The 20,338-nt window shown below is 38.1% G+C and overlaps 1 protein-coding gene across 1 annotated transcript in view; it reads right to left on the bottom strand.

Moving 5' to 3' along the window:
- SMAP1 (small ArfGAP 1) overlaps positions 1–19,152 on the bottom strand; it is a 229,245-nt gene extending 210,093 nt beyond the window's left edge. The window contains exons 1-2 of the mRNA XM_034648123.1: positions 18,997–19,152; positions 5,159–5,308 (exon numbers count right to left, since the gene is read on the bottom strand). Of these exons, the coding sequence (XP_034504014.1) occupies positions 5,159–5,308; positions 18,997–19,060 (214 nt within the window). The 5' untranslated portion in view covers positions 19,061–19,152. The remainder of the gene's footprint in view (positions 1–5,158; positions 5,309–18,996) is intronic.
- Positions 19,153–20,338: the final 1,186 nt, after the last annotated feature.

Below are 20,338 nucleotides of genomic sequence, written 5' to 3'. Positions count from 1 at the left end.
GCTTATTTCATTAAGTATAATGTCTTCAAGGTCCATCCATATTGTAGCACAATCAAAATGCCATTCCTTTTTATGACTGAACAGTATTCCACGTACCACATTTTGTTTATCCATTTATCTATCGACGGACATCTGAGTTGTTTCTTTTGGCTACTGTGAATAAAGCTGATATGAGCATAGGTATACAGATATCTGTTCCATTCTTTTGGATATATACCTAGAGGTAGAACGGCTGGGTTCTATATCTAACGTTTTTGAGAAATTGCCGAACTGTTTCCCATAGTAGTTGCATCATTTTACATTCCCACCAGAAACACAGGATGGTTCCAATTTCTCCACATCGTTGCCATCACTTGTTTTCTGATTTTCTTAAATTGTAGCCATCCTAGTTGGTGTGAAGTGGCATCTCACTGTGGTTTTGATTTGTAAGGAATGTGATCTTGAGCACCTTCTCAAGTGCTTGTTAGTCATTTGTCATCTTTGGAGAAATGTATACTCAAGTCGTTTGTCCACTGTTGAATTGAGTTGTTTTGTGGGGTTGGAGGAGTTTTCTATCTACTCTCGATATTCTTTGTCAGATACAGGATCTACAAATATTTTCCACCATTCCGTGGGTTTTCTTTTCACTTTCTTGATAATGTCCTTTGATGTCCAAAATTTATTAATTTTGATAATGTCCCATCTATATATTTTTGTGTATGCTATCTATGCTTTTGGTGTTATAACCATGAAACTGCTGTCAAAATCAGTACCAGGAAGATTTTTCCCAATGTTTTCATCTAAGAATTTTATAGTTTTATCTCTTAATTTTAGGTTTTTGACATATTTAGAGTTAATTTTTATATACGGTGTAAGGTAAGGGTACAATTTCATTCTTTTGCATGTGGATACCCAGTTTTCTCAGCACCACATATAGAAAAGGCTGTCTTTTCCCTACTAAATGATCTTGGCAACCTTCTCAAAAGCCAATTGAACATATATGTGAGGGTTTACTCCTGGGATTGCTACTTTTGTGTATGATGTTTTAATGAAAAATTTCCTCTTACATTTTTGTGCTTGGCTATAACTATGAAAGAAGAATTTTACCTTTAGATTATGCTTTTTAAAAGTCTCCATCATTTTGGCTGACTGACTGATCTGGTTATTAGACTGGGCTTAGTAAAGTGCTATGAACTGAAATACTTAACTGAATGAACAAAAAGAAAAGCTTTTATATTCTAAAGAGTTCCAGATATAGGTCCCTGTATCCTCTGTTGATATCTTCTTGTCTAGGATGCTTCACTGCATAAATGGGCTAACTCTCAGGAGATAAGCAGGGCAGCCCTGCCACAGTTTCATACTGGTATGTTTACATTTACATTATCTAAAATGATATTTTTTGAATAGCTAATACTTGCACATGTTCCACAATTCAAAGGCACAAAAGAGTATAGAATGAAAATAAAGTAGCACTTTAAAAAACAGATATCTAAGACATGAATCAAATTTTGTATATACTAAATACAAAACGATGTTTAGTCTATTATCCCACCACTCTCAAANTAGAATGAAAATAAAGTAGCACTTTAAAAAACAGATATTTAAGACATGAATCAAATTTTGTATATACTAAATACAAAACGATGTTTAGTCTATTATCCCACCACTCTCAAAAAACCTCTTCTTTCTCCAGACTTCCCCTTCTCTTTCTACAACCACATGGCTACGGTGAGAATAACCACCCTCACCTGTAACCCACCCCACTGGCCACTCTGATTTAGCAATAGACACCTGATCCAAGCTTGGCCAATGAGCTCTGTTCTTAAGAAATTTAGAATTAGGGATGTCTGGGTAGCTCAGTTGGTTGAGGAACGAACTCTTGGTTTTGGCTCAGGTCATGATCTCAGGATCCTGGGATCTAATCCCACCTCAGCTCTGCACTCAGCAGGGAATCTGTTCAAGATTCACTTCCTCTCCCTTCCCCTCTCCTTACCCCCCACCCTGTGCATACTCACTCTCTCAAATAGATAAATCTTAAAAGAAAAAAAAAGAAATTTGGAATTAGAACTAAACAATTGTATTTTCTTTTTTTTTTTTTTTTAAGATTATTTATTTATTTATTTATTTGACAGAGACAAAGACAGCCAGCGAGAGAGGGAACACAAGCAGGGGGAGTGGGNAAGAAATTTGGAATTAGAACTAAACAATTGTATTTTCTTTTTTTTTTTTTTAAGATTATTTATTTATTTATTTATTTGGCAGAGACAAAGACAGCCAGCGAGAGAGGGAACACAAGCAGGGGGAGTGGGAGAGGAAGAAGCAGGCTCATAGCAGAGGAGCCCGATGTGGGGCTCGATCCCATAACGCCGGGATCACGCCCTGAGCCGAAGGCAGATGCCCAACGACTGAGCCACCCAGGTGCCCCATAAACAATTGTATTTTCTGTCTAGTTGCTCTATTGACCTGAGTAGCAGCTAGGAGCAGTTCCTTCCACTCAGTGAATTAGAAGCGAGTCTGATGACAGAAAACAATGAAGAGAAGTGACCAGGGACAAGAGGAGGAGGAAGAATATCCTGGTTTCCATACAGTGTTTACGCCCCAGGTCCATTTTTTTTCCAAGGCCCAGCAGCATCATTGCCCTGGGGTACCTCACCTGAGTACCTTGTAGCCCAGTAGCAACCTGCACAACCATTTGTTGAAGTCTACTTAAGTGATTTTTCAAGTTATTTGCATCGAAACAGGTCTCAATTCATATACTTTGTCATGTGAATAAGGGGTATAATAAATAAAACAAACACAGTCAATCACTGTGAGGGGCTTGGAACTTATCTTTTCTAAACCTAATCATAGTGAAGGTCAGTATGGTAATTTATTCATTGTGAAATATGCTTTATTATTGTCAACAAAGAACTATAAACAATAACGTTTCTTTCATTCTTTTTTCTCAATAACTAAAATACTTTTTTTTGATACTTCAAAAATTAAGAGAAGCTTTACTATACCAGCATACTTCATTTTATTATGCTTCACAGATACTGCCTTTTTTTTTTTTTTTTTTTTAAATTGTGGCATCCCTACTATGAGCAAGTCTATTGGTGCCATTTTTCCAAATAGCACTTTGCTCACTTTGTGTTTCTGTGTCATATCTTGGTAATTCTCACAATATTTCAAACTTCGTCACTATTATTACATTTGTTACGGTGCTCTGTGATCGGTGATCTTTGCTATTACTATTAGAACTGTTTTGGAGCATCAGAAAACATACCATATAAAATAGTTAACTGATAAATGCTGCATGTGCTCTGACTGCTCCACTGAACAGCTGTTCCCTTGTCTTTCCCCTTCTTTGGACCTCCCCGCTTCCTGGGACAAAACAATACTGAAATTAGGCCAATTAATATCCCTGCAATGGCTTCTAACTGTTCAAGTGAAAGGAAGAGTCACAAGTTTCTCACTTCAAATCAAGGCTCCATATGATTAAACTTAATGTGGAAGGCACGTTGAAAGCTGAGATAGGCCAAAAGCTAGGCCTCTTGCAACAACCAGTTAGCCAAATTGTGCCGCAAAGGAAAAGTTCTTGAAGGAAATGAAAAGTGCTACTTCAGTGAACACACAAATGATGAGAAAGCAAACAGACTTATTGCTGATACGGAGAAAGAAGACATCTCCATAACATCAAAGTGCCAGGTGAAGCAGCAGGTGCTGACGCAGAAGCTGCGGCAAGTTATCCCGATCTAGCCGAGATAAGTAATGAAGGTGGCTACACTGAACAACAGGTTTTCAGTGTGGATGAAACAGCCTTCTACTGGAAAAAAGACTCTCATGGCTAGAGAGGAGAAGTCAACGCCTGGCTCCAAAGCTTCAGAGAACAGGCTAACTCTCCTATTAGGGGCTAATGTAGCTGGTGACTTTACGTTGAAGCCAGTGTTCATTCCCTAAATCCTAGGGCACTTAAGAATTAGCTAAATCTACTCTGCCCGTGCTCCATGAGTGGAACAACAAAGCCTGGATGACAGCACATCTGTTCACAACACAACGGTTTACTGAATATCGTAAGCCCGCTGATGAGACCTACTGCCCAGAAAAAAAGATTCCTTTCAAAATATGAGGGCTCATTGACAATGCACCTGGTGCCCCAAGAGCTCTGATGGAGATGGTCAATGAGATTAATGTTGTTTTCATGCCTGCTAACACAGCATCCATTCTGCAGCTCGTGGATCAAGGAGTCATTCCTCTTTCAAGTCTAATTTAAGGAATACGTTTTTGTAAGGCTATAGCTGCCATAGGTAATGACTGTTCTGATGGATTCAGACAAAGTAAATTGAAAACCTTCTGGAAAGGATTCACCATTTTGATGCCATGAAGAACATGTGTGATTCATGGGAAGAGGTCAAAATATCAACATTAAAAGGAGTTTGGAAGAAGTTGGTTCCAGCTGTCATGGATGACTTTGAGGAGTTCAAGACTTCAGTGGTGGAAGCAACTGCAGATGTGGAAACTGCAAGAGAAGTAGAATTAGAAGAGGAGCCTGAAGATGGGACAACTGCCGCCATCTCTCGATAAAACTTCAACAGTTGAGCAGTTGCTTCTTAAGGACGAGCAAAGACAGTAGTTTCTTGAGATGGAAACTACTCCTGTTTAAGATACTGGGAAGACTGTTCAAATGACAACAAAGGGTATAGAATATTACACGAACTTAGTTGATAAAGAAGTGGCAGGGTTTGAGAGGACTGACCCCAATTTTTAAAGATGTTCCACTGTGGGTAAAATGCTACCAAACAGCATCTCATGCTACAGAGAAATCTTTCATGAAAGGAGTAAACAACTTCATTGTTGTCCTATTTTAAGAAATTGTTGTATCAAGCACCATCCTGATCAGTTGGCAGCCATTAACACTGAGGCAAGTCCCTCCACCAGAAAAACATTATGACTCACTGAAAGCTCAGATGATGGTTAATATTTTCTAGCAATAAAGTATTTTTAAATTAAGGTATATATATTGTTTTTTTAGACACAGTGCTATTGCATACTTTATAGACTGCAGTGTAGTGTAAACATAACTTTTATACATACTGGGAAGCCAAAAAAAAATTATTTGACTTGCTTTACTGTCATATTTGCTTTATTGCAGTGGTCTGGAACCAAACCCGTAATATCTGTGAGGTATGCCCATACTCACTTGTCAGTGGTTCTTTCTCTAAATTAGAATCTTCTGGTGCATCAAAACGACCTTCTGGTAACTTCGGCTTCTTAAGAGATTGTTTAACGGGTTTGGATTTTTCTCCTTGAGAACTCATTTTCCTCAAAGAATGACATAGAAGGGGTGATCCTGGAGAGTGGAGACAGTGAAAAATTAGAAGCTGTTCATTTATTTTACTTTAAAAAGTTAACAATTCTATTTATTTGTTTTTAGTTTATGCACTCACATTTATCAAAGTACAAAAAGTACAAAAGGACATACAGTGAAAATTCTTCCATCTTCCAGACAGGCATTTCCCTTCCTCAGAGGCAACCAATATTATCAGTTTAAAAAGAAGAGCTTTAAAATAAATTAGTTAACCATTATCAAAATTGTAAAAACTTATATATAAAATACTGATTCCTGTGTAAAGCAATGTCCTGAATACCAGAAATGAGATGATTGTTACTAAGTAGTACAAAGTTTTAATGACAAAATTTACTATTTAAATTACAAGAGACTGTATTTCATGTTCTTATATTTGAATCCTAATCATGATTCTTTTTTCCTGTCAGTTAAACATTTAAAAATGTATCGGGCATTTTATAACTTATAAGTGAGATCACTTTGTCTATAGATTATATAGAGAAAGCTAAATTTTCTAAACTGCTATGAAAGTGATCCAACCCTTGTTAAGATATGTTCAATAAATGCAAAACCACCCTGAAAAAAATTATCTCAGGGTTGGGTGTTGAACTTCCTAAAGCAATGGTTTTANATTAAACATTTAAAAATGTATCGGGCATTTACAACATATAAGTGAGATCACTTTGTCTATAGATTATATAGAGAAAGCTAAATTTTCTAAACTGCTATGAAAGTGATCCAACCCTTGTTAAGATATGTTCAATAAATGCAAAACCACCCTGAAAAAAATTATCTCAGGGTTGGGTGTTGAACTTCCTAAAGCAATGGTTTTAGAGGCAGACAGTGTTGGGGACCAGTTCCAGTTATACCACTGTGGTAAGCAGAATAATGGCTTCCAAAGATGATCGGAACCTCATACCCAGAACCTATGAAGAGGTTAGGTTCCATGGTAAAGGAGAATTTGGGTCACAGTTCGAATTGAGGTTGCTAATCAGATGACCTTAGACTAGAGCAGTGACCCTGGACTAGCTGTGTGGGTCCACTGTAATCACAAGAATCCTTTTTTTTTTTTAATTTTATTTTTTTTAAAGATTTTATTTATTTATTTGACAGAGAGAGAGACAGCCAGAGAGAGAGGGGACACAAGCAGGGGGGGTGGGAGAGGAAGAAGCAGGCTCATAGCGGAGGAGCCTGATATGGGGCTCGATCCCAGAACACCGGGATCATGCCCCGAGCCGAAGGCAGACACTTAACGACTGAGCCACCCAGGTGCCCCAAGAATCCTTAAAAGGGTAAAAGACAACTGGAAGAGAGAACCAGAGGGATGGCAGCATGAGGCAGTCTTAATGGATGTTGCTGGCTTTGAAAATGGAGGAAAGGAATNGGGGATCATGCCCTGAGCCGAAGGCAGACACTTAATGACTGAGCCACCCAGGTGCCCCAAGAATCCTTAAAAGGGTAAAAGACAACTGGAAGAGAGAACCAGAGGGATGGCAGCATGAGGCAGTCTTAATGGATGTTGCTGGCTTTGAAAATGGAGGAAAGGAATTTCAGCAGCCTCTAGAAGTTGGAAAAGGGAAGAAAGAGATTCTCCCCCTAGAGCATCCAGAAGAACACAGCCCTAACACTTTGATTTCAGTCCAGACACTTCTCATCCATTTCAGACTTCTCACCTCCCCACTAAGTTTGTGACAACTGGTTACAGCAGCAGTAGGAAGCTAATACAAACACTTTTAGTTGTTTGACCTTTGTCAAGCAACTTACCCTTTCTAAATCTGTTTCCTCCCTTCTAAATTGAAGGTAACAGTACCTATCTCGTGTTTAAATAAATTGAACAAGACAATTCATGCAAAGCTTTTACCACTGTGACAAATTTTATCTAATATTATCATCATCGTATTATCTGGAAGCTGCTGGTAGCATTACATATAATTAGAATTTTCTTTCATTACATGTATTTAATTCATATTCTAGCTATCACTACAACACCCTACCATCTGCTTTAAAAAATTATACATGGGGTGCCTGGCTAGCTCAGTCAGTAGAGCACATGATTGTGGATCTCAGAGTTCTGAGTGGGTGCAAAAATTACTTTAAAAATTATATATATACACACACACACGTACATACTCACACAAATATATATGCACATAAATATTTATACATATATATACATATATATAATCTTTTTATACATACACACCCTTCACAGCCAACTCGGAATTTATGTAAGATTTGTTTGTAAGGTTACATAAAGTTAACATCACATACAAACTGTATTAACAATTTCGAAATAGTACAGCAGGCTGTTCATTTGCATATATACTGCAGACAGCTCAGGGAGTAGGAAAATTATCTTCTGAATGACCAATCAGAATACAAACTATCATTCTTCCACAGATCCAAGAGCCCATAAAACACAAGGATTAAAAAAATAAATACATAACTGAATGTTTTAATAAAGCTATGACAATGATCTACAGAATTAATATAGTTTTCTCCCATCTACATGCTCATTTATATAAAATACTTTACATTTGTGATATTAATTGGCTGAGAAAAACTCTGTGGATCAACAAAAATTTCTATATGCATTAAAATAGAAAGCTATTTACTTAACGTTTTTACTTATTTATTGATTTAGAATACAGGCCATTTTGCCTTCAAACTCCCACTTCAATATCTAAGGGTGTATTGAATTTTTTCTTATGTCCTCATAATAATACTCAAACATATACTAAAAGGCTAAAGAGAAAAATCTGTAATAATATCTTTTAGGGCACCATTTCTTTTTGTTTAAGAAATGGAAAATACAGAAATATGAGTTTCTGATTATATTAATATATTTCATGTAACAATCTTATCTTGGCTTACTGTGACTATTTAAAAAATATTATGTTGAAAATTCTGGTGAACCATACTCAATGGAAAGATATTTCCAGTCTAAATCATGGGATTTTTGTTAATTAGTCACTTCTTTTCTGAAATATAAGATTCTTTAGAATGTGACATCAATATATCCCAATTTAGGAAGTTTAGTCAACCTCCACAATAGAAACTTCTGTCTGTCATCTAATGTCCAACTATCTATCCATCCAAAAATCTACAACAAATTTATAAAGCATGAAAGGTTGTTTCTAAGCCATGATTATTCAGTAATAATTAATACAGATATACAGAAAGAATTTTAATAGTTATAAATTAGATTCTAAATGTGGACAGATTTTTCATCTCTTCTGGCTAATGACTAGATTCTGCATCTGGTTACCAAACAAGTCTGTTTTATTGTATATCAAATAACTCACTTTGAAGCCTAAAATCAGCCAAGTATTTACCAGACACCAGGAGCCACCTGCTACTGTGCACTCAGACTCGACTCAATACAATAAATTAGCACTTTCTGTTTTAGGTTTGGTTGTTTTTGCAAATCAAAAAAAAAATTCCTTAACTCAAAGCCTGTAATAATATTCAGTGTAAAAATTAATCTTCGTATGTTTCAAATCTGTAGAAATTCCTAAGCATTTACACAAAATCATAAAAATGGTACAAAATAGTCTTGACTACCAATTATAATGCAGACAAAATCTGAAGCTAAAAATTTTGCCTCTTAAATGATGCAGATATACTAAGTGTAACTAATAAATAATAAATATGTGTTAGATGCCTACTACGTGCCAGGCTCTGTACTAGGGGCTGAAAACATGACACCTCATTAAACCTCACAATAATCCGATGGGGCAGGTCTAACGGTCTTTAATTTACAGTAATTCTGTTCAATTTGAACACAATTATTTTCTGAAAAAGTGACATTAGGTAGATGTGGTGGAAGCTGCCTAATGTTCAAGTAGCCACTTTTCCCTTCTTTCATTTAGTTCTAGGAATCCCACTCCCACCTCATTTGCTATTAAGCTGAGCACCAGGCCACTCACTTAGAGATGACATTTCCCAGTCTCCCCTGCAGCCAAGCGGCCACGTGTCCAAGTGGTGACCAATGGGTTGTGACTGTAAGTAATGTGTGCAAATATTAGGCTGCCTCAATTTTGCAACAAGCTGACTGCCCTGGATATCTTTTCCCATTTCCTTGGGTTATAATACAGACATGGCAGTGACCCAGCTTCAACCATGCAGATGTGGACAAAACCCAGGGCAAGGTGATACTTAGAATATTTAATAACTTGTATGATATAGACAGTGCCCATTCAGAACGTGCATCCAATGATTCGGAACGAACACAGGTTGTAAATAATTAGTAAAACTCAGCTACTGTACATGGGGCTGATCAGCGGCACCGCCCTACAGATGGTGGAGGAACAAGATGAAAAGAACACAGATCCCTGAATTCCCTGTCAAAGCAGAGTTGTCCTGCCCATCCCATCAGCAGAACTGTTACACCAGCTTGGCCCTTTCCTTCAGTAATACAACGAACAAGTAAACAAAACAACAACAACAAAAAAAACCAAAAACCCAACAAAAATTGGCAAACTAAGGGCACTAGAATCACACTGGGTTCCAATACCAGCCACACCACTTTTAGTAACGTGACTGACCCTAAGAAGGTTCCTGTATTTCACTGAGTCTGCATCCCCCCCCAGAATGGGGGTACCTCTACTTACCCTGCAGGCTAGCTCAGAGAAATGAAGTAATATGCATGTCTCTATGCACACACACTGAGTGGAATAGTATCTTGAGTCTAACTGTAGCACAGAGAAGTCAATGTGCAAAAGGGTTTTGAGGAAAGAAAAGGAACATCAGTGTACTGTGGGAAAAGAGAGACGAGTAGCAAAGAAGTTTGAGAAACTAGTCTCGTAGGTCTGGCCTTGAGTACTTCTGAAGGAACTTTATCTTAGAAACAAAGATTACAAGGAAAAGCTAAAAGACCAGTTTCCTCAAAGGACTCAAGACCACGCAGGCCTAAACAGAACTATTTCTGTAGACAGGTAACAGTGTGACAGAACGGGGAGGAAGAGAATTCCTCTCATTTCTGTGCTGTACAAGATAAGACAGGGGACACTGTGCTCTTTGGTACTCACACGCTTTATAGCTTTGGAAACAAGTCCGTGCACAGCCACCTGGCAGGGGTGGCAGCAGTAAGGCACATACAAGTAGCTTGCAGGGCAGACAAGAAAAAAGGGTCTATCAGATCATAAGGATTAGCAAAGAGGTGAAGGGGAGACCCAGAGCCACTCCTGTGGATTCTGCCTATCAAATAGCAGGTATAAAGCAAGAGTAATTACAGCTGACCCTTGAATAACAAAGGTCTGAACTGCACAGGTCCACTTATACATGAATTTTTTACAGTACAGTACTATACATATGTTTTCTCTTCCTTATGATTTTCTTAAAAACATTTATTTTCTCTATTTTACTTTACTGTAAGAATACAACATATAATACTTACAATATGCAAAATAGGTGTTAATCAATGCTTACGTTATCATAAGGCTTCCATTCAAGAGTAGGCTATGAGTAGTCAAGTTCTGGGGAAGTCAGAAGTTATACATGGGTTTTTTATGGTGCAGGGGGTCAGCCCCTAACCCCAACAGTGCTCAAAAGTTAGCTGTATATTAATGTTCGTGTTACATTTTGGCCTTCAGCAAGCTTCTGACTACCTCAACTGCATGGACAATGGCTGACAAATTTAAAGCAAAAATCATCCTTTGAGAAACAAGGAAATCACCACCATAAAGCCCATGTCTTCTTCTTCAAGGGGTGGTTTGGTCTCATCCAAAGCCTATTTAGAACTCTGTCTACAAGTACATTACAAGCAAGAAGATGACCTTCTGAAAGAATAATAAGAGCAAAGGAAAAAAGACTGAATGACCATTAAATTAAAACAAATAACTTTTCAGAACTTCTGCTTCTGGCAATTTGATAAATTAGAGATGCCTAAAAACCTATAGCTATAAAACATCTAAAACGGTTGAAAAACTATACAAAAATTTCTCAAAGAGCCTTTAAGAAAGTATAAAATGATAAACTAACAAAGCTATTCAGTGAGGTAACCAATCACTTAAACCACTACATATCCTGTGTCTTTCTCACCTAGAGCTGGGGTACAGAGCTTCCAGAACAGCAGGGAGAGGAGTCTTCTGAGCCTGAGCAAAACAAATGCCTAGTAGAGGCCAGGACTCAGGGAGGCTCAGCACTCAGAAGAGAAATTGAGCCTGAAGATCTTAATGTGCATATAAAACACCCAGAGGATCTTGTTAAAATGCAGACTCTGAGGAGGTCTGAGTGAGACCTGAGATTCTGCATTTTAACACTCTCCAGGTGATGTTCATGCTGCTGGTCAAAAGAGCAAGGAGCTACAAGCAAACTTCCAGTTAATAAAGAGAACAGTTAAGGAAGGACAAGTATCCATCTCAACCTTGGTTCTGAATGGAGATGAAAAAAAAGAAGCCCTTATAGAGATTTTGAAACTACTGGCTGGCCACATCTATGGTTATGCCTGATTACACACTACCTGCATGGTCCAAAAACACCCAAGGGGAGCATCTTATATAAAGCGGACCCAAGTCAAGGTGAAGTGCTCCAGACACATGGGAAGAGCAGAAGCAAATCCTCTGTGGAGAAATACCCTCTCAACCCCTGTCTCATGCAAGTCTCAAGAGGGATTCCCAGTAAAATTTGAAGAAACAAGCCATCACAAGCAAAGAGTCAGTGAAATCAACAAACAGGACCAGACCATAAAGATCTGACATACTGAAATCACTGAAATCAGAATATAACTACATAATGTGTTCAAGGGAAAAAAAAAAGCAAAAAGGAGAAATGAGTAAGACTATGAAAGGCCAACTTAAAACACAAAGAAGTTTAGAAATACAACAATTTAAATTTAAAGTTCAATAAAAGGGCTAAATAGCAGAACAGATACAGTTGAGAAGAGAATTTGTGATCTAGAATTAAGTTCTGAAGAAATTACGCAGGAAAAAGCATACAGACAAAGATGAAAATAACCAAAGAGAAGTTCAAACATATGGAGGATAAAATGAGGTCTAACAAATGTTCGTTTAATCATGATTCCACAAGGAGATGGTGGAAAGACCATGAGAAATACAACAGAGAGGAACCTACAGATACAGGAAGCACAAAGAAATGCCAAATTAAAGGGAAAAAAAGTACACCTGGACACAAGGTAAAATGAACAAGCCCAACAAGGAAACCAGATCAAAGGAAGATCTAAGAAGAAGCCAGAAAAAAGATTACTAATGAAGGAACAAAAACTGGACAGATAACTTCCCCATAGCCATAATAGAAGCCAGAAGATAGAGCTATGAGAAGATGATACACCCACTGAAACCACCTTGCAAAAACAAAAAGTGAAAGAAACCAGATTTTCAGATTAAAAATAAAACCTATATAAAAAAGAACACTAAGAAACTTAATCACAAAAGACAGTCATGAATGGAATTTCTAAGCGATTTACTTTAAGAAAATGACCCCAAAAGTAAAGTGTGAGATAATAACAGAAAGAAAATGAAAAGTTTTATTCATTGACTGTATAAAGCCATAATAATAACTGTGATGGGGTATTATCAAAACCATGATCCCATCCCAACATACACAAGAGAACACACAAATATACACACCTAAAAGGCTGAACAACAAAGGTAGAGGGTGGGTGAATTCAAAGCATTTTTATACTTTGTACTGTTCAGGAGAAGTTGTTAACTTTAGATTTCCTTAAGTATGCATTTAGACTTTAAGGGTAACCAATATAAGATAATGTATATCTTCCAAACCAGCAGAGGGAAAAAAAAAAAAAGGAAGAAGAAAATATTGAATTCAAACCAAGTATGACAAATAGAAGGCATAAAAAGTAAGATGGTAGAAATAAAACCCAATTATATCAATAACTATGATAATAAATGGACTGAACTTTCCAGTTAAATAGGTATAGACAGTCAAACTCCAAAAAACAAAAAACAAAATTCAGCCACACATTGTTCCTATAAGAAGTTCCGTTACCATTACCATGTTTCTTAAAAAAAAAAAAAAAAAAAACCCNATCAATAACTATGATAATAAATGGACTGAACTTTCCAGTTAAATAGGTATAGACTGTCAAACTCCAAAAAACAAAAAACAAACAAAATTCAGCCACACATTGTTCCTATAAGAAGTTCCATTACCATTACCATGTTTCTTAAAAAAAAAAAAAAAAAAAGACCAGTGTTAGGAACTGAAGATTTGAGTCCCCTTCACCACCCTCATTCATATGTTGAAATTCTAACCCCTAATGTGGTGATATTAGGAGGTGGGGCTTCCTTTAGGTAATTAGGTGATGAGGGTGGAGCCCTCATGAACGGGATTAGTGCCCTTTGCTGTGGCTTCCTGCTCTCTGCCACCCGAGGAGACAATGAGAGGACAGCCATCTGCAAACCAGGAAGCAGGCTCTCATCAGAGACCAGATGACCTGGCACCTTGATCTTAGACTTCCCAACCTCCAGAACTGTGAGAAATAAATGTTTGGTGTTTAAACCACCCAGTCTATGGTAATTTGTTATTGTAGCCCAAACTAAGCCATGTGAGATGCACCATTTCCATGTTTTTAGTTTTGTTTTAAAGAGGGAGACACACAGAAAATGGAAAGAAAATAACCAGTTAAGAAAATAACATAAGACATATAAGTGATAGAATCAACAAAAGCAAGAGTTGGTTCCCTTGAGAGATTAAAACTGCTGTGAAGTCTTTGATTAGGCTAATAAGAAAAAAACAAGAGAAGGCAAAATAAATAATATGAAGAGAAGAGACTACATAATTATGAGAGCAGACATTTTTTTAAAAAAGGGAACTTTATGCCTACATAACAAAAGCATACAAAATGAACAATTTTCTTTTTTTTTTTTAAGANCCCCGCTTGTGTTCCCTCTCTCGCTGGCTGTCTCTATCTCTGTCAAATAAATAAAGAAAATCTTTAAAAAAAAAAAGAAAAAAAAAAGAAAAAACAAGAGAAGGCAAAATAAATAATATGAAGAGAAGAGACTACATAATTATGAGAGCAGACATTTTTTTAAAAAAGGGAACTTTATGCCTACATAACAAAAGCATACAAAATGAACAATTTTCTTTTTTTTTTTTAAGATTTTATTTATTTATTCATTCGACAGAGATAGACAGCCAGCGAGAGAGAGAACACAAGCAGGGGGAGTGGGAGAGGAAGAAGCAGGCTCATAGAGGAAGAGCCTGATGTGGGGCTCGATCCCATAACGCCGGGATCATGCCCTGAGCCAAAGGTAGATGCTTTACCGCTGTGCCACCCAGGCGCCCCAAAATGAACAATTTTCTAGAAAAGTTTTAACTTATCAAAGCTGACTAAAGAGAAAACCTGATGAACAATGCAATAACTATTAAAGAAATTAAACCAGTAATTTAAAATCTTCCCTTAAAGAGCAGATAGTTTTATACTTGAGTTATACCAAACACTCAAAGAATGATTTCTTTAAACAAAATATAACAAAGAAGAGAAAAAGGTCGTAAGACTCTTGAATTCACTGTACGGGGCTAGAATAACTTACGCTTCAAAACCAGAAAAGGAAACTGCAAAAGAGGAAAATTACAGGCCAACGTCTTTCCTTTTTTTTTAAAAAGATTTTATTTATTTATTTGACAGAGAAAGAGAAAGCACAAGCAGGGGGAGCACCAGGCAGAGGAAGAAGCAGACTCCCTGCTGAGCAGGGAGCTGGATGCGGGACTCGAACCTAGGACCCTGAGATCATAACACCGAGCCGAAGGCGAACGCTTAACCAACTGAGCCACCCAGGTGCCCCTACAGGCCAATTTCTAAACTAAATATTAGCATACCAAATCCAACTTCATATTAAAAATATAATCATCATGATCAATTTGAATATTTGCTAGGAATGCTAGAGTGACTTAGCATTAGAAAAATCTAGTTTACCAGCTCAACAGATTTAAAGGAGAAAAATGATATAATCACCCCGAGAAGACGAAGAAAAATGAATTCAGTAAATTTCAAGACTTATTCAGTCTTAAAAACCAGACAAATACATAAACAACAATAAAAACCCTTCTAGACATAGCGTAGGATTTTGTTAACCTGATCAAGGCACATCCACAGCTAATACGACACTTGAAATACGAATGCATTCCCTTTACAATTACAAACAAGATTATCACCACTTCTACAGAACATGTTACTAGAAATCTAAGCAAGTCAGAAAAACAAGAGAAAAGAAAAAGATATATATATTAATAAGTGAGAAATTAGATTTTCATTACTTGCTGTTAATATAAGTATATACCTAGCAAAATACCTTTCCCACCTAGCTACAAATAAATTATTTAAATTAATAAACTAATTTAGCTAGGTTACAGCATACAAAAGCAATAAATAAGTAGATTATGTTTCTATACATAAGCAGCAATCACAAAATGGTAATTTAAAAAAATACTGAGCAGTGTTAATCAAATCCCAGCAGGAACTTTTTTTTAAGAATTTGATATGGAAAGCGATACCTAAGATTAGCCAAGGCACTTCTGAAAAACAAAATGGGAGGATTTACTCTATTAGATATCAAGATTTATTACAAAGGTGGGATGCCTGGGTGGCTCAGTCGGTTGAGCATCTGCCTTCGGCTCAGGTCATGATCCAAGACCCTGGGATCGAGTCCCGAATGGGGCTCCTTGCTCAGCGGGGAGCCTGCTTCTCCTCTGTGTGCTGCTCTCCCTGCTTCTGCTCTCTCTCTGACAAATAAACAAAATATTTTTTTAAAAAAAGGTTTATTACAAAGGTATGGTTATTAAGACAGGTGATTTCAGCACAGGAATAGACAAATAGATCAATGGAACTAAAAAAGGGAGCCAAGAAATAAACCCATGCCTAGATGTTTATGTGAACTTGATTGAAGACAGCCGGCATTATATCATTGAAGGAAAGGCCCAATATATGGACCTGGGACAACAGATTACTGACATGGAAAATAAATGAAATTGGTTTCCTGCCTCACATCATACATAAAAGTCAATCCTGGAGAATAAAGGCTTATATGCAAAAAGCAAAACTATAGACCTTTGAGAAGAAAATATTGGAGAATAACTGACTTTAGGGTAGAAAAGGCTTTCTTAGACAAGATCACAAAGCACTGACAATAAAGAAAAGGATCAAGACAAGATTACAATACAATTATGAATGATTATCTGTTCATCAAAAGACACCTTTTTTTTTTTTTTAAAGATTTTATTTATTTATTTGACAGAGAGGGACAGCCAGCGAGAGAGGGAACACAAGCAGGGGGAGTGGGAGAGGAAGAAGCACGCTCATAGCAGAGCAGGGAGCCCGATGTGGTGGTCCATCCCAGGACGCTGGGATCATGACCTGAGCCGAAGGCAGACGCTCACCGAATGAGCCACCCAGGCGCCCCTAAAAGACACCTTTCTTTAAAAAAAAAAAAAAAAAGAGACACCTTTCTTTTGAAGCTGTGTGATTGCACATGCAGATCCGTTATTTTCTTCTGCTGCTGTTGTATATGATTTAAAAAAAACAAAAACACCAAGGAGTGACAGAAACAGCCCCCAAACTGGCTATTTGCCATTTACATAACTAAAAAAGGTTTAGTATTAAAATATATGTGAAGAATATAAATAACAAAGACAATCCATTAAGAAAATGAAGAGATTTCACCAAAAAAAGCTAATATTTGAAAAGATGTTTAACTTCTCTAATCAGAGAAGTTAAAAGAGGAAAGTAATTTAGCTAGGATAGTGAATATAAAATCCAGAAACAAAATCATAATGACATTCCATTTCAACACCCTTTTCAGACAAAAATGAAATTTTCTGATGATTAGCAAATGTTGACAAGTACGTGGAGCANTATGTGAAAAATATAAATAACAAAGACAATCCATTAAGAAAATGAAGAGATTTCACCAAAAAAAGCTAATATTTGAAAAGATGTTTAACTTCTCTAATCAGAGAAGTTAAAAGAGGAAAGTAATTTAGCTAGGATAGTGAATATAAAATCCAGAAACAAAATCATAATGACATTCCATTTCAACACCCTTTTCAGACAAAAATGAAATTTTCTGATGATTAGCAAATGTTGACAAGTACGTGGAGCAACAAGAACTCATGTTCCTGCTGGTAGGAATCTAATTGCCAGTAGGCATGGAAATGCCTTTACAACGTGGCATCGTATTATAAAATTGAAAAGGCCTATACCATATGTTCCAGGAATTCCACTCCTTGCATTAGAGCACCCATAACAAGAATGTGTAGCAGCCAATACTGATGTTTCCAGAATTACAAAAATGTCCATTGGGAAGAAGAATGGGAAAACTGTACAATATATTCTCACAACTGAATGATTAACTATAACCCCACACATCAATATAGGTGAATCTGGAAATAGAGTGTTAGCTGAAAAAAGCAAGTAAAATAAATACAAATGGTAAGAAGTCATTTCCATAAAGACCAAAACCATGTAAAGATACAACTGCATCAGGAAGAAGAACAGGGGAACTGCTATTTCTTTTTTTTTTTTTTTAAAGATTTTATTTATTTATTCGACAGAGAGATAGAGACAGCCAGCGAGAGAGAGAACACAAGCAGGGGGAGTGGGAGAGGAAGAAGCAGGCTCATAGCAGAAGAGCCTGATGTGGCTCGATCCCATAACGCTGGGATCACGCCCTGAGCTGAAGGCAGACGCTTAACCGCTGTGCCACCCAGGCGCCCCGGGAACTGCTATTTCTTAAACTGGAAAATGAGTTCATAAATGTAAGCTTTGCTTCATAACTTACACGTGTTATATACATTTTTGGTATCAAATACTTCATTCTTAAGTAGTTAACACAAGTGAGAAAGGGATGGCGAATGAACACAACAAAATTTACAGTTATTACTTTGGAGTTTGGATAAAGTGGGACTTTCACTTCATTATTCACTCCTGGACCATTTAAAATGTTTACAACTAACAAGTAATATGTTTGGGGGAGAAATGATTACAGAAAACAAACTGCATAGACATGTGGGACCCATTACTATGAGGGGCAGTAATTCTGTTTTCAACTTACACAATTTCTTCAGGATGTCCTCAATTAAAACTATGCTTAGCATACTCTGTGGGTTAAGCCTAAAATATTGAGAAAATTTTCCAACAAAAAATGGGTTAAAAAAACGTTGTTTTTACTGAAAGCATGCATACTTCCTTTGTATTAACAATTCTTGACTTCATCTAATTTTTATTATACTAATTTGCTACTTTGACCCACCTCTGCACTTTTCCATTTTTAATACTCTACCCTACCACAAAACCTTTTTGATGTAAATTAAATATGTAATTGAATGGCTCGTTCCCAAAGGGCCCTCTTTTCCATTTTTTTTTTTTTTCCACAAGCACCAAAGCGTAGTGCGCCCTGAGAGCTCCCAAGTAAACAACCCCGAATGTTTGCTGCCCTTCCCGGCCAGTATGACCGGAAGGAAGCAGGTGCCCAGGCTGGAAGGGCTTGCGTGATCTTCTAGCCCTAGTCCCAACCCTGAGATCTGGGATGGTGAAGGGACCCGCCCAGGGCCAAGACGTGGGTGGCCGAGCCGAAGAGGAGCAGCTCTGCAACACCCGGCGCCTTCAGACGCCCGGGACACAAGCCGCTTCTCCCGAAGGAGGACTTTCAAGAGGCGCCAGGCCTTCGCGACCCCGCCCGCGACCTCGGCCCCGGAGCCGGACGCCTTACTTGACGCTCTCCACGCGGTGGCCGGGACGCAGAAAAGCAACGGAGCTAGCCTTGACACACTCATGGCGCCAACTCCCGCAGCGTTCTCGGGGGCCCAGCAGGCAGAGGAGGAGCCAGCGGCGCCAACCGGGGCCCACCCCACAGGAGGGGCGGAGCTCTCGTGAGGCGGGGCCTGCGTGTGATTGGGTGGGGCCTGCGTGTGGAGGGGCGGGGCCTTCGTGTGACCGGGCGGGACGGGGCTTCCGGAGCTCCGCCTCGGAATCCGTGCTCCTGTCCAGGGCTGTCTGTAGAGAAAGCGGCATGGAGGGCGTTAGGTTTCTCGCGAGGAGCGACTCAAACTACCCTGACCTCCGTGTCGATTAAAATCCCAAATCATGGCTGAGGTTGGATGAGGGAATAATTCCGTGTATTCCTCTTAATCTGAGGCAGAGGTCTCTTGAAAACCCCTTTTTATAGTACACAAAGATGAAGATACCTTTCACTCTTTGCCGGTGTTAATAGTAGCCTTCTTTCCTTTTTCAGTTCTCTTTTGTTTTTTAAATATCTAGTTGTTCAGTGAGCTCCTAATTCGTCAGTTCTGACTCATGGACCAGATGACCTGAAAGATGACAGTTTCGAGTGAGGAGCAGAGCAAGAAAAGGCTTGCCATCTGGTCCAGGCTGCAGTGGAAGGAACTCTGCCAGTTGGCCCATAAATTCCAACAGTTCCAATGACTTTTGGAGCATATGTGGCAGATCGGGAGGCTTTATGTAGTTTGTGGAAATCCTTACAGAATCACAGTGCGGGTCGCTAGATTTTTATTTTTTTTATTTTTCAGAAAAGTTCTTGGCTAGCTATTGGGCTCCGGCAATGCCTGACAATGTGACGTTAGGTGACCATGCAATCTGAATTTCTCATCATGAACTGGGAGTTATCTGATCCTCTTAGATAAGGAGTCCTTTTACTAAAAGTATTATATACAAAACAGGGCCAGAACAAAACCCAAGCATTTTCATTAGCAGTTAGCTCCCACAAATACTTTTGACCCTTAGTTCACATCTGCAGTTTAGTGATCAGTTCCTCGTGATCAGTTGACTGAAGAAAAAAATTCAAAGCCAGATTAGGGATAGCTTTGGTAAATATTCTAACTTAGCTATCAATGGACTGGCTTGGCATTTAGAGCCCCATTTAACAGAGGCCCTCAAGGAACAGCAGAGAGAGAGAGAGAGAGATCCTCTAAGAGGCTAAAACTTTGTCCTGTACCCTTTGCCTGGAAGGAGATGTGGCTTGAGATAAAGATCTGCATCATTTCATGGGCACTGGTGCAGTCAAGTTTTGGTCAAACACTGGACTGTAAAGGATT

This window comes from Ailuropoda melanoleuca, chromosome 19, assembly GCF_002007445.2.
Source record: "Ailuropoda melanoleuca isolate Jingjing chromosome 19, ASM200744v2, whole genome shotgun sequence".
Classification (NCBI taxonomy): Eukaryota; Metazoa; Chordata; class Mammalia; order Carnivora; family Ursidae; genus Ailuropoda; species Ailuropoda melanoleuca.
Note: the sequence above shows the minus strand (reverse complement) of the source record. Positions and strands in the feature narration are given on the sequence as shown.